The sequence below is a fragment of the Centropristis striata genome, chromosome 6, assembly GCF_030273125.1.
Source record: "Centropristis striata isolate RG_2023a ecotype Rhode Island chromosome 6, C.striata_1.0, whole genome shotgun sequence".
NCBI classification, from domain to species: domain Eukaryota; kingdom Metazoa; phylum Chordata; class Actinopteri; order Perciformes; family Serranidae; genus Centropristis; species Centropristis striata.
Window position 1 is genome coordinate 3,283,648 of NC_081522.1, and position 14,870 is coordinate 3,298,517.

Consider the following 14,870-nt stretch of genomic DNA (forward strand, 5'->3'; position numbering starts at 1 on the left):
TATCTAATTCATCTTATGCCTAGGGTGACCACAAACATAATAAATAACATTGTGATTAATTGATGTACAGCCTTGTGAGCACTTTGTTAGTTTTACCATGTGGCCACTTTTTTACGGAGGAGATAAAAGAAAGAAAAGTAGAGCAGATTTCTTATTTGGCGATGTTTACTGCTTATTCAGATCAGGGATGTATTGATCCAATCTGTCAGATTGCTGACTCTATTAAGCAAATAGGACATAACATGATCGATCCACATCAAATACAATTTCTTTGTTAATGTCCTGATAAAATTCAGTAGGCCTCATTCACCAATAGTTCTTAAGAAGAAATGTCTTCTTAAAACCCACTAATGGAGTTGTCTTATTTGGCATTTGTTCTCGATTAAAACCAATTCCACTCACTAAAGAGCACACGAGTGTTGAAATGGTGGTGCAAAATAACTGGTTATTGCGTTTTCTCCAATTATACAGTTGTTTAATACTACTTTATAACATTAGAGTAATTTTATCATTCATACTTTTTTTTAAATGATTATTTATATCATCTTACAAAGCATTAGGCCATTTTAAATGAAATAAACACACCACAGTAACACTTTAATTTACATCAATTACACTACCGGTCAAAAGTTTTAGAACACCCCAATTTTTCCAGTTTTTTATTGAAATTCAAGCAGTTCAAGTCAAATGAACAGCTTGAAAGGGTACAAAGGTAAGTGGTGAACTGCCAGAGGTAAATAAAAAAAGGTAAGGTTAACCAAAACTGAAAAATAATGTACATTTCAGAATTATACAAGTAGGCCTTTTTCAGGGAACAAGAAATGGGTTAACAACTTAACTCTATGGAGTCTTGGGCTATTTTGTCCATTTTTTAATTCTTTTCATGTCTTTTTAAGTCATTTTGTGTCTTTTTTTTAGTCATTTTGTGCCTTTTTTTGTCATTTTGTGTCTTTTTTTTGTCATTTTGTGTCTTTTTTTAGTCCTTTAGTCCAACATAAAATGTGATTTTGAATCTTTTTTTTACTTTCAAAACACTATCATGCTCAATAAAGAATTTTAAATGTTGCAAATGTGCATTAATTTCAGAGTACATTGAGACTTACACAGTACACAGAAACTGCATAATTTTCAATTAAATCCTTGAAAAGTTGGTGTGTTCTAAAACTTTTGACCAGTAGTGTATATTAACTTAGAGCAATGCCACCCAATAATTAGTGATTGATCACACTATTTATAGGCCAAAAGAAGGCCTGTTTTTGCATATATTTTTGCCTTTACTGGATAATACAGGGGGGAGGATTTCAATACCTCACACAGTCAGGAATACAGATTTTAAATCTGGCAAAAAGAGAGCACTGGAATCACAGTGATACTGAGCATCAGCAGATACCCTGAGGTGAGGTTTGGGAATTGGGAGGGAAAAAGTTGGAACTGTGCATCACTAATTTAGATTTGGGCTACACGTAGGTTTTGCTATTCAGCAAGGATTTGTGGTGTTACATGTGCACAGTCAATGGTGATAACTCAAAATATCGGCTATTCTGTTCATAAAAAGTTCAAACATCTGCTCCCCCTACAAAATGACTCAAACAACTAAAACTGTGGAAGTAAATTTTGGCTATAAACTGAGCACAGCGAGCTGTCTGAGCCACGGGATAAAATAAACCAAGAAGTCTGCTTGGCTTAGACTACACGCTACAGAGCTGAAGAAAATGAGGCATCTTTTCAAGTGTCACTCAGAAATGGTACAGCTTTTCAAAGCACCTCAGACACAGCAGCTAAAGATAAAAAGACAAGATTTATACAGTTCAATCTCCTGAACCAAGCATACATTTGCAATTGGATGGCGGAAAGACTAGAGAAAAGAAGCCAAGGACAAGAGACACCAGTGTGCAACATATTCAGACGGTTTTGATTTATACCTAAAATCATCCTTGTCTGAAACTTGCAAACTACTAAATGGTAGAATACCACCATCAACTGGTTACAAACGTGGATAAACGCTCTGGTCTCAGCAGGGGAAAGCTCTCCTTTAGGCTACGTTTACACGAGGATGGTCTGAACAGAAGACGCAAAAGTGGCGTTGCGTCTTCACTTTTTATTCCTCGTTTAGACAAGCATTTTCGGGAGGAAATCTGCTGCATACGGTGACGCAAAAGTGTGTGAAATTGGATTGTATGCAGCCAGGCGGCATCACTTAAAGCCATAAGAGCATCTTTGGGCATGCAGAAGTTTTCACGCCACACATTTCCATCAGCTACTCCTTCCACAAAGTTCTCCACCATCACTAGATCTCCCAGGTCTCGTTCACAGCCGTCTGGCTCGCCTCCGACCAATTGCTGCATCCAGAATGTGATGGAGGTAATTCCAGATCCTTCTCTGTTCACTAATACTATCTGTACATATCCTGTACATTTGGTGGAAAAGTAAGTTTATTAGAGCTGCCAGAGCAGCTTGAAGGTCCGACGCATGGAAATAATCCCACGTTTGTTTATTTTCCTGTACTGGAGCATGTATGTGACGTAAACACATACGTGACGTGAGCAGATCAGATCAGAGTTTTGTGTCTTGTCAGTGTAGACGACACGCTACGGAGGAGAGGATTCAACTTTTCCACTTTGGAAGGTGGTTTCAGATTTTTGCGTCTTTAAGCCCCCAAAACGCCGTCACCGTCTAAACGAAAGGCACTTCCCATAAAATATTTTGTCGTTTTCACCCGTGAGCGTCCTCGTGTGAACGGGGCCTTATTGTGGCTGTGATTGCTGGTTTTGTTTTAATGCTGTGTGTTTGTGTGTGCTTACTTTGTGGGACTGTTTTCTTCATTTCTTCTCGAATCACCTTGTCCATTCTGTTGGTGAGCACCGAGCTGAGAGTGTGGCTCAGCTGCTGGCCGAGTTGTTCCTGAAGCTGCTGCTGATGATTCTGACTCTCTGCCAGTACTCGCTCCAGTCTGCGCTCTGTGGTCATCAAAGGTCAAGGCTCACAAGGATACGCGGAGGGCTCATTATCACGACCTTCATGTGTACTGCTGAAACAACTTTGGGTGGGTTTGTTACAAAACACTTCTTCTAGCTGTATAATATGTCGATTTTTGTGCCTTGTAAATGCTAGATGAGCATGAATTTCTGAGTGTGAGACATACTCAACCGCCCAAAAGTGCACTGCAGCTCTTCAAACTGTCTGGTGGTGGCACACGGTATAATAATAAACTGCACACCGAAAAAGATGCAAATGATAAATCCCTCCAATTTCATAAATCATCTCACAATTGCAATACTGCAAAAAAAAAAAGCAATTATATATTGTTATCACAAAAATTGGTTATTTAAGTGATAATCCCCTATTGCCACACAACACTGCATTGAATTGCCACCCCCTGATCTAATGTGAAAGTTCAGCATAGTATATAAGTGTGCAATTTCAGACACAGCCATGGTGTTCCAACAATCCTGTGTACGCAATCCCTTTGTGGCCTTATAGTCTAGACGGAATTGTCCAAAAAGTGAAAGTGAGGAGCATTTATGGGTACAAGTCGGCAACCGGCCTACTTTACTTATCTAAAGGGTGCTGAATCCCAAAAAATGGTTCCCAAGCGAAATTTTGAGTTTTTGACCTTCTCATTTGCATATCAAAATGGTGGTCGTTGGACCATTTCCCCTTAGTTTTTTTGTAAGTAGGCAATCAAAGATGAGGAAATTAAGTTTCTAGATATTTATGTGTATAAATATAATATATATATATGCAAAATACCAACTTTTAAGGTGAAATTAAGCATTATTTGTGTCATTTTTTAAGGCTGACATAAATATTCAATCAATATCACTTTTAAATGTTCCAGTTGGTATTTTGTATATATATGTACATAAAAAAGACACTGAGCCTCCACTATATCCTTGCTCTGACTCTAGACTATAGATCTAGAAACTTAATTTCCTCATCTTTGATTGCCTACTTACAAAAAAACTAAGGGGAAATGCTCCAATGACTGTGCAAGATGGGCAATTTGGTGGCCATTTGATACAAATTAGAAGGTCAAAAACTCACAATTTCGCTTGAGAACCATTTTTTTTGGACTCAGCACCCTTGAGATATGTAAGGTAGGCCAGTTCCTGACTTGTACCCATAAATGCTCCTCACTTCTTATAGGAGGCCTTTATTCTGAAATCCGTCTGGACTATTAGGTGACCTACTGTACTCACTTTAAGTTACTAGAATTGATGCATGTATCTTTTAATGGTGGCATCACTGTGGTTCAATAAGGCCCTGCATACAGAGCGGCTCAAGTTTTTCACAAAAAGTTTAAGGGGTGGTAGGAATGCAAAACTACAAGAACAAGTTGAGTGAGTAAGACAAGCCTGAAGGATACGTTCTTGTTCCTGGTGGTTGGTGAGGACTTGATCTACTTGGGTCATTATGGTGCTCTGCATGGCTTCGATCTGTCCACGCAGTTCAGTTAACTCCCTCTGCTGGCTGCGCAGGAGCATCAACAACTCATCCTGTACTTCTGCACTCATCTATGGGATAGATAGAGAGAATGATTGAATACAAGACAAAGGGGAAAGTGCTGCAAAAACATGAATAACACTCAGCAAATAATTGCCGGCTTGTATCAGCGTTGCACTAAAAAAAATATTGATTAACAGAGTGGAAATGTATTTTAAATCAGGTGGATAAGTATCTGCCAGCTTGTTTTGATATCTGCTGTCCCCTAGTGGCCAAAAATCAATTAATGGTTATGTGTTTACAAGAGAACATCAACAGAGCAAATAACTGGAAAATACAATTATAGCATCATTGTGGTAGTAATGGGACATAGAAGAAGAAGAAAACAAATTAATTTTGTGATTCCCTTACCTGACCAGAGTCCATTTGCCTGGACTGAGACGATTCACTGAGGAGAAAGGAGAAAGAATGTGCAAAAGCCTTTACAGACAATACTCCAACCAATTATTCAAGAGTCAAATATCAACAGTGGAGGGATTTTTCTTGGAAAAATTATGTTAGATTTTTCATAACACCAACACAAAAGTCCAAACAGACTGGATTACACCCTAAGTGCTGGAGAGAGTGTGGCCACTGTACGGCAGATCACACAAATATATTCTGGGGTTGCCCTGCCCTTAAATCTTTTTGGGATGGGGTTCTTAATACTACCAGGGAAGTCCTTGGTTACGACATTGAATTCTCCTGTTTGTCCTTTTACTTGGGGAACGTGGACTTGGAAATATCTAAGGCGGACAGATATCTTTTGAAAGTTTTCATGGCAGCAAGCAAAAAGGCCAAAACAAGGTGTTGGCTTCGGAAGGAACCTCCCACTGTCAAGGAATGGTCAAACATAATTACCAACATTCAATGTATGGAACGGTTGACCTTCAGTTTAAGACTGCAAAAGGACAAAGGAGATGCTTTCTGGAGAAAGTGGGACAATTACATGCAAAGAGGAAACAACCTGTCGTATTTGCGTATTTGAAACATAGCTATCATAGCCTGTATTAATCTATTCGTACCCCCCTGTTCTTGTTCTTTCTTTTACTGTTGTTATTTTCAAGATCTGTTTTGCATACTGCTATTGGCAACCGGTGTAACTTTTGTAATGCCATTTTAGTCACCTACTTTTGAGTTCAATGTATTGTATGTATGTGAAAACTTGAAAAAAATAAAGTTTAAAAAAAAAAAGAATCAAATATCATGTTTATATGTGTGGATGTGTACTTGCAGTCCAGAAATGAACTAAGCTCATCATTTTGTTATAAAGACTTGCTTGATTTAAAGAGCAGTGGAAATAAAAACTGCACTCAGCTGTCATTCCGGTGCGACAAATCACTTTCCTCCATCAGTCAATAGTCTATTATGATCAAGCCTAAGTGACTGTCTGACAATGTCCCAATACTCACACATCCAGCATCATAAATCACAAAATGTAGCTTAAAATTCAATTTAAGAAAACCCAAGAAAACAGTGTGTTCATATTTGTAGAGATTATTTTTACATTAAGGAGTAGGTGTAATTAGACCTACGGCAAAGACTGATTCAATCTTATGAAAACAAAAACGCATAAAAATGTTTGGTGATGTTGAAGTTAATTGCAATCTGAAATTGTAGTTGGGCTTAACCGTAAAATACCCATGTAATGTTGTTTTTGAGGTAGTGGCAGCCCTACATCCACACACATACTGGTTCATCTCAATGAATTAGAATATCATACAAAAGTTTATTTATGTCAGTAATTCAATTAAAAAAATGGAAACAGCACATTATATAGGTCCCTTACACACAGAATGAAACATGTCATGTCTTAATTTATTTAATTTATTCTATAATATTTTACTATAATGATTATGGCTTACATTTAATGAAGACCTAAAACCCAGTGCCTCAAAAAAAAATGTAATATTACAAAAGACCAATTTTAAAAAGTATGTTTAATATGGAAATGTTGGCCTCTGAGTATGTCCATCTATACGACTCAATACTTGGTTGGAGCTATTTGACTTGAACTACTGGAAATGGACTTTTCCATCATATTCTAATTTATTGAGATGCACCTGTACTCCTTCACTATTACACATCAACACACCTGTCATCTTTCTTCATCTTCCTCTTTACTTTTGGCGACCCTCGTGGTGAGGTCTTCCAGTCCTTAACTGGTAGTCTGTGAGAAGAACGAGAGCGACAGTTTCCTGAGGAGGATGCCAGGCTGGCCACCTCATCATCAGGGTCACTGGGTCGAACACGGGAACACACACACACACACACACACACACACACACACACAGTAAGACAGCTGCTGGAGTCCGTGTAGCAGACTGTATACCACACGCTCTCAACCAATCAATAACATCAAAATTAGGGGTGCGTCGATCGATCAGCGCCGATTTCCTTAATTTTGGCCGGCTCGTTAAGAAGAGCCACCGTTAGCGGCAGTTAGCTACAGTTAGCTCTGTAGCAGTACAGCGTGTATGTGCTAACAGGCTAACAGCTAGCTCTGTAGCAGTACAGTGTGTATGTGCTAACAGGCTAACAGTTAGCTCTGTAGCAGTACAGCGTGTATGTGCTAACAGGCTAACAGTTAGCTCTGTAGCAGTACAGTGTGTATGTGCTAACAGGCTAACAGTTAGCTCTGTAGCAGTACAGCGTGTATGTGCTAACAGGCTAACAGTTAGCTCTGTAGCAGTACAGTGTGTATGTGCTAACAGGCTAACAGTTAGCTCTGTAGCAGTACAGTGTGTATGTGCTAACAGGCTAACAGTTAGCTCTGTAGCAGTACAGTGTGTATGTGCTGCTGCTGCAGGAAGTGTTCACTTAGCGATCTCTGTTTGTTTACAACAAGCACTGACACTGTTTCTTCTTCTACAGTTTGGCATCTAGCGCGCCACACTGTATAATCAAATGCTACGCTGCCCCCGTGTGGAAGGCACCAGTAATAAAACTATTTTTCCTTCCAGATATGATGAACTATTTGATTTTTTAGATTTAATGACTATTCGAATATACGAAAATCGATGCCCATCCCTAGTTGTATGCATGTTGTACTATAACGAAACCACAACACTTTATTTATGGTTGCAGTTCTTTTGTTAGTTTGTCCTGTAAATTGTTGCTATTTATTTTAAGTTCAGTATTTTATTAACTACCTCAGGCATTGTGATTTCCTTTATTTGTTAAAGAAAAATACTGCCGTGTTGTTGTTTTTAATAAAATAAGATTCAAACATTGAAGGTTCAGTTAGTTCAGAGTTATAAAAAAATCGGTATCGGCCAAAATCGGAATCGGCAGGTCAGGCTTTTTAAAAATCGGAGATCGGCCAGAAAATTGCAATCGGTGCACCTCTAATCAATATGTGGTGTAAATGTGTTACCTCTGCTCTGCACCAGCGTCCTGACTGTCATTTGGTGTGAGGTGATAGGAGCGTCGATGGAAAGGTGAGCTCAAACGTCTGTCGTTGGACTCCTCTCTTGAACTACAACACAGCAGATATGTGACACAAACCTCTTTTGTTGATAAATGTCATTCACACTACAGTTTTAACACGGAGAGGAACAATACTAAATACTAAATACTAAATCTATGCACTAAATCTACGCATGACACTTTGCTATGTTATTAATATTATTACTATTATTATTATTATTATTATTATATATACTGTTGCTGCCATTACTATTATTACTATATACTGTAATATACTACTATTATTATTATACCGGCCTTATTTATTTATTATTATTATTATTACTATTATTATAATTATATATTATACATCATATTATTTTACTTAAAATCACTTTATTCATATTTTTCATTTTATTTTTATATTGTTTATTATCTATTATTACAAATTATATTATATATATTATATTATATACTGTATTATTATTATTATTATATACCGTCTAGTCACTATAGCATTGTTGCCATCATATCACCAGTTTAATTATTACCTTCATCTGCCAACCATCCTACCAACCGATGTTCTTTTTTAACTTCTTAAGTGTCCTTGTTCTGTTCTGTGTTTTTTTTCTATTGTTGTTTTTATTTATGCTACCTCAGTATTTTATTCTATTGTATTTTATTGTACTTGAATACCGTATCTCTCTATCTATCTATCTATCTATCTAAACTGGTCTGCTCATTGTGTCAATGCCATGTCATCTTTTTGCTTTATGCTTGAAAGCCTCATGCAACTGCTTGTTTATGTGAATTTGTGTCTATGACTGGATATACTGTTATACAGTCATGGAAAAAAATATTAGACCACCCTTTGTTTTCTTCAATTTCTTGTTCATATTAATTCCTGGTACAACTAAAGGGAGATTTGTTTGGACAAATATAAAGATAACAAACATAACTCATAAGAGTTTAATTTAAGAGCTGATGTCTATTTCTTGATAATGATTTTGGTTATTATGAAGACAACAATGAAAAATGTCCAGATATCAGCTCTTAAATTAAACTCTAAGAGCCATTTTTGTTGTTATCATTATATTTGTCCAAACAAATGTACCTTTAGTTGTACCAGGCATTTAAATGAACAAGAAATTGAAGAAAACAATGTTCTAATAATTTTTTCCATGACTGTATGTCGAGGATTTTGTCAGTAGGGGACAAAACTTTCATTCATTCAAATTATTCATAAAAACAAAAACTGCTACAATCCTACAAAACGTAATGAAATGATGAGACATTTTTACGAAGCAATATTCCTTAAAGTAAAGTGGTGGTCAGAATTTGAAAATGAGATTTTTAGAACTTTCTGGAGCCTTTAATGTAGATGTTTATGTGTATAATTATATGTACACTACCGGTCAAAAGTTTTAGAACACCCCAATTTTTCCAGTTTTTTATTGAATTTATTTATTCAAGCAGTTCAAGTCAAATGAACAGCTAGGGAGGGTACAAAGGTAAGTGGTGAACTTACTTGAAAAAAAGGTAAGCTTAACCAAAACTGAAAAATAATGTACATTTCAGAATTATACAAGTAGGCCTTTTTCAGGGAACAAGAAATGGGTTAACAACTTAACTCTATGGAATCGTGGGCTATTTTGTCCATTTTTGAATACTTTTCATGTCTTTGTAAGTCATTTTGTGTCTTTTTTTGGTCCTTTTGTGTCTTTTGGCGTCTTTTTTGGTCATTTTGTGTCTTTTTTTGGTCATTTTGTGTCCTTTTTTGGTCATTTAGTGTCTTTTTTTAGTCATTTTGTGTCTTTTTTTGGTCATTTTGTGTCTTTTTTTAGTCCTTTAGTCCAACATAAAATGTGATTTTGAATCTTTTTTTTAACTTTCAAAACACTATCATGCTCAATAAAGAATTTTAAATGTTGCAAATGTGCATTAATTTCAGAGTACACTGAGACATTAAACTGCATCATTTTCAATTAAATTCTGGAAAAGTTGGTGTGTTCTAAAACTTTTGACCAGTAGTGTATGTAATGTATTTATGAGTGCAAATTCTTACCAGTCCCCAAGGCCGTTGTCCCGGAGACTGTTCCTGGTTTCTCTGGTGATGTCAGGTGCAGCTGGCCAAGGTGTGTGGCTAACATTACCATCTGAGCCTCCACCAACCCCGGGGTTCTCCTGTGATAATGCGTTCTCCAGCAGAGAGGGGGTGTTGCTGAGTCTTGGTTCTGACTCCACTGCCCCACCCACTGGCCCGTCAGCACCTCCCAGTTCAAGGGGCAACAAACTGAGGCGGAAAAACAGTAGCTTTGTCAATTTAAGGCCCGTACCAGTGCAAGTTCAACATGCAATCTATTATGTTTAATGATGGATTGATGGATGAGAGGATGCATGGATGAATGGGTGGTTGGGTGGATAAATAGAAGGATGGATAGATGAATGAATGAGTAGATATTAGAGATGCGAATCAGCACAGACCCCATGAGTCACAACTCAAAACTCACCTGTTCAAACTGGCATACACTCTGTAACTGGACACTACTTCACTTGCTTTTATTACATTGTCTTGTTTTTTTTGTTTTTTTTTTTAACCATGTTGTGTTGTTTTTAGCATGTTGTCTTGTTTTTAAAGATGTTTAGATTTTAGACTTTGTAAGGTGACCTTGGGTGACATGAAAGGCGCCTATAAATTAAATGTATTATTATTATTATTATTATTTTATCCCAATACGGGAGTCACGATATGATATTATTGCGATTTAAAGCATTTTGCAATATGGTGATTATTGCGATACAATATATTGCAATTTAACGGTTTAACTGCATTTTGTGTCCACAAAATTAAATGCTATGAAGAATTTTTTTTGTCAAATAAGCGAGAATTCTCAGTCTATTCATCTCACTTCAGTCTTTTTATTTCTCCATAATGAGAGTCAAAGCCACAGACTGACCAACAAAGTATTCAGTCAAACTGAACTGAACTGATATCAAACATGTATGGACGACAACAACTGCAGCATTTTATCAAACTTTCCTCAACTTTAAGCTTCACTGCTCTGAATTATTTTTGAATGAAACATAAAAAAAATATCGTAGCTTTGCAGCATTATTTTGACAACTTCCTGACACGATATCCTGATGCACATGGTGTCTATAGATTCTCCAGTATATTCCTAAAAATGAGTGAAAAAAACGGCAAAAATACTGACTCTAAATATCGATACTTGGCAGCCATGAATCGATACAATATTGCCACGCAAAATATTGCGATACTCTTCTGTATCAATATTTCCCCCACCTCTATGGATGGATAGATGGATAGACCTGTGCTGAAACCTTCAAAATGATGTATTAACTATGAACATTAAGTCAGCATTCATTTTTGTTTTAAGTTCCATTATAATGTATCCTTCCTTTGCACTACTATGTATATATTTATATATGTGTGTGTGTGTATATATATATATATATATATATATATATATACACACTGCATTTTATACAATTCGTTCCTGTATATATTGCAATATGATTCACTTAATTACTGCTTAAGCACTTCTGGTTAGATGCTATCTGCATTCCGTTGCTTTGTACTTGTGACATGTGCAATGACAATAAAGTTGAATCTAATCAAATCTAAAATGATCGTTGCTTGTTATTGACGTACCCGTTGTTGTTGGCTGTGCGTGGTGAGGTGAGCAGGTGCAGGGCCGATGCAGCAGACGCCATGCTGTCTGTCTGAAGAGCAGGAAGAGGTAATGGTTCCAAGCTGGGCACCAGTCCACACTGAAGATGCAGGGTCTGCGATGCGATCTCTGGCATGTCCTGGGACATGGCTGTGGAGGCTGAGGAGATGACGTCAGGGGAGCGCGCCCTGGTCGGAGAGGCCAGAGGAGGCAGGAGGGGAGAATCCAGAACCAGAGGGCTGTCCAGGGCAAGGGGAGCACTGGGGGACGCTAAAGCCTGGAGACGGACATGAGGAGGGTAATGAAAAAAAAGGCCGTGGCATTCAGAGTGTTAAGAGGCTGGTAGAGGTTAGAGCAGGGGTGGGCAATTAATTTCCCCAAGGGGCCACATGACCAATACCACGAAGGTTGCAGGGGCCGGACCAAAACTCTGGACTAAATTCTGCTCAATATTAATGTAATCGCTTTATAAAATACAGTAAATTATCTGGTTTTGAGCTGCTACTGATAGGAACACATGTTATGATGAGACTGTTAATGTGGAGTAAATCAAATATAGCAGTAAAAAGTAGTAAATACTCCAATCACTATATCACTAGTCCATTTATTTTAAACACAACTGTAAATGACCTTTAGCAAGGTTCCTATTTAGGTTTTTGTATTATAGCTTGTTTTTTCATGTTTGTACATTTTCAAGGTGTTTTACAATGTTGTGATGCTTTTATTTTGAAAAGGTGCCGTCCAGTGTAAAACGGGTGCTTTAATTTTGAAAGGTAGTGACAGGAAATAACCGGTAGAACGGTTAAATGAAAAAACGAACGGTAAATAATAACGAGTGCGTTGTAATTCATATAAAGTTGATATAAAGTATCAAAAGGCTTCTATAGTGGCTGACTGACAGGACACAAGGTTTGTTGGAGTTTATTTTATTCTGTCATATATATTAGTGGCTATATTTGTTGTCTTAACTATCGTAAAAGTGCTTGTTAGCTCTAGTGCTAATGCTAATGTTTGCTATTTTTTTCAAAATAAAAGCACTGCGGTTATTTGGATTTCTAATTTCTGGGTAACCTCACGCGGGCCGGACAAGGACAGCCAACGGGCCGGATGTGGCCCGCGGGCCGCCCAATGCCCAGGTCTGGGTTAGAGAGTGTATCTGGTCTTACTTGTAGGTTCTCCAGTCCTGGCAGCAGCACAGCAGAAGCAGCTCTGGGGCTGCTGGTGGAGGTGGACAGAGCCAGACTACTGCTGCTGTTGTTGTTCTCTGCTCTGTTAGGACTCTGACTGACATCTTCCATAGCTCTGCACACAGTAACACAAGACAGATTGTAAATTGGGATGGACGTTCACATTTTTAAAAAATGTTTTATCGCTGTTTGCACTTAAAAAAGAACATACAACCATAAAGAAAGAACAGTACAAGAAACAGTTAAAAAAAAGTGCAGGAAAGATCAAAAAGCCCAAAGGGCTTATACGCGACCCTCCCTCTTAAACCTATAAATAACTATACTTTACTTAAATTACATAGCTAGATGAAAATAAAAAATACAAACAAAGTATTAACAAAACAAATAATATAAAGCTCCTTCTAAGGCTCAATGGCAAAGGGTGATACTCGAATATGTTGCTTTGGACCATCTGACATGTAGACTGCACAGCAGGGATGTTTTTCGTAAAACATGGGAACCCTTTTTGTCATATATTGGTTTGAATATCTCTACCATTCTTGCAAGAGGGTTGGTATCGTAGCTGAGAATGCTCTGCCTTGTAAGTGACACCGTACCGTTTAATTGATATGTTTTTGTTTCTGGTTCCCTTTCTTTGATCATGTGAATGTATCATGCATGGCAGTGCGCACTTGGTTTGTTTTACTTGCTTATCCTATTTGTGTAGGATGACTCCTGAATCTCTCGCCTAAATCTGAATTTAAATACGTATGTGAGCCAAATGTGTGTTTTTTGTTTTTGTCATGTATGTGTTCCTGTTTTGTCTTTTGAAAATTTAATAAACACATATTTAAAAAACAAACAAACAAATAATACAAAGGTGTAGACCATCTATAGGGATGCTTTGAGCTTGGTCTTAAAAGTATTTAAAGAGGAACATGATTCTGTTAGATTTCTTAAGTCATTCCACAGCACAAATGAATTGACAAACAAATGAGAATTTGGCAACAGAGGTCTACAGAAAGGAATATGCAAGTCATTCTTTCTTCTTGTAAGATGTGCATGATAATGAGAATTAAACTCAAAGTAACTATGAAAAATAACAGGTAAAGATGCAGGAAGACAAATTACTTTATACATAAGAACCCCTGTTTGATACTTATTGACCTCATAAATTGTAAGTAGTTGCAGTTATTTAAATAATGGTTTAGTTGGGGCTAAATAAGAAGAGTTAGTGGCAATTCTTACAAAGGATTTCTGAAATCTATGAATTGCTTGTAAATAAGAATGATAAGTGCTCATATGTGACCAGGAGCAGGAGATCATGTGGATATGTTAATCTAATGGTGTTAACCCATTGAGGCCTAAAACGCCTGTAAAACCTCTGGGCGATTTTAAAATCAGCCCCTAAAACCTGAAGTTTTTCTGAAATTCAACAGAAGTGTCAACCCTTCTACTAAATAATACATTTTTCAGCCTCTGTAGCAGATGGAAATGAAATTCAAAAAGTATTTGAGAGCTTATACAAATACTACAAAACAACGTATATCTGCTTTCCAGGCTTCAATGGGTTAAACAGAGTGTGTATGTAAAATTAACAGAGGGAGAAAGAAGCAGATGTTGTGGAACAATCCATACAATCCAATTTCCATTTTTTGGGTAGGGTTGATAAGAACATGGATGTAATTAATGTTTTCAATGGGGCAGTCAAAAATAATGGCTTCATTTTGATAAATTAAGCACAGAAAAAAAACCTGTAAACTTAAAGCCACAAATGAATCACTCTCTAAAATGTGCCCTGACTCCGTAAGCCACCGAACAGACGACTGTCCACAGCAGCTTTAAAACACGATGAACGGAGATTCCAAACATTGCTTGGTCCAGTGATGGAAAAATTACATTTAAAAAACAGATGAACTCTTGATAGAAGCTCTGTGCCGTTTCTACAGTGTTGAATTTTCGTACCATCAAAGTACTTCAACTCTTGTTGAAGATTACCTCAACACAAAGTATTTAGCAGCTAGTTTGGAGGTCAGAAGTAGCTCATCCACTCTCTTCAAGAAATACGCTAACAGGTGTTAGGACTGGAGGAGTAAATCTGCCTGTGACAGGCAAGTTAACC

At 37.2% G+C, this 14,870-nt stretch overlaps 1 protein-coding gene across 4 annotated transcripts in view; it reads right to left on the reverse strand.

Moving 5' to 3' along the window:
- edc4 (enhancer of mRNA decapping 4) overlaps nt 1-14,870 on the reverse strand; it is a 56,726-nt gene that overhangs the window by 22,379 nt on the left and 19,477 nt on the right. For all 4 annotated transcript variants that reach the window (XM_059334381.1, XM_059334379.1, XM_059334376.1 and 1 more), the window contains 8 exons: nt 12,749-12,884; nt 11,564-11,859; nt 9,956-10,183; nt 7,859-7,960; nt 6,578-6,721; nt 4,855-4,891; nt 4,367-4,514; nt 2,802-2,957 (listed from right to left, as the gene is read on the reverse strand). In XM_059334381.1, coding sequence (XP_059190364.1) covers nt 2,802-2,957; nt 4,367-4,514; nt 4,855-4,891; nt 6,578-6,721; nt 7,859-7,960; nt 9,956-10,183; nt 11,564-11,859; nt 12,749-12,884 — 1,247 coding nt within the window. The remainder of the gene's footprint in view (nt 1-2,801; nt 2,958-4,366; nt 4,515-4,854; nt 4,892-6,577; nt 6,722-7,858; nt 7,961-9,955; nt 10,184-11,563; nt 11,860-12,748; nt 12,885-14,870) is intronic.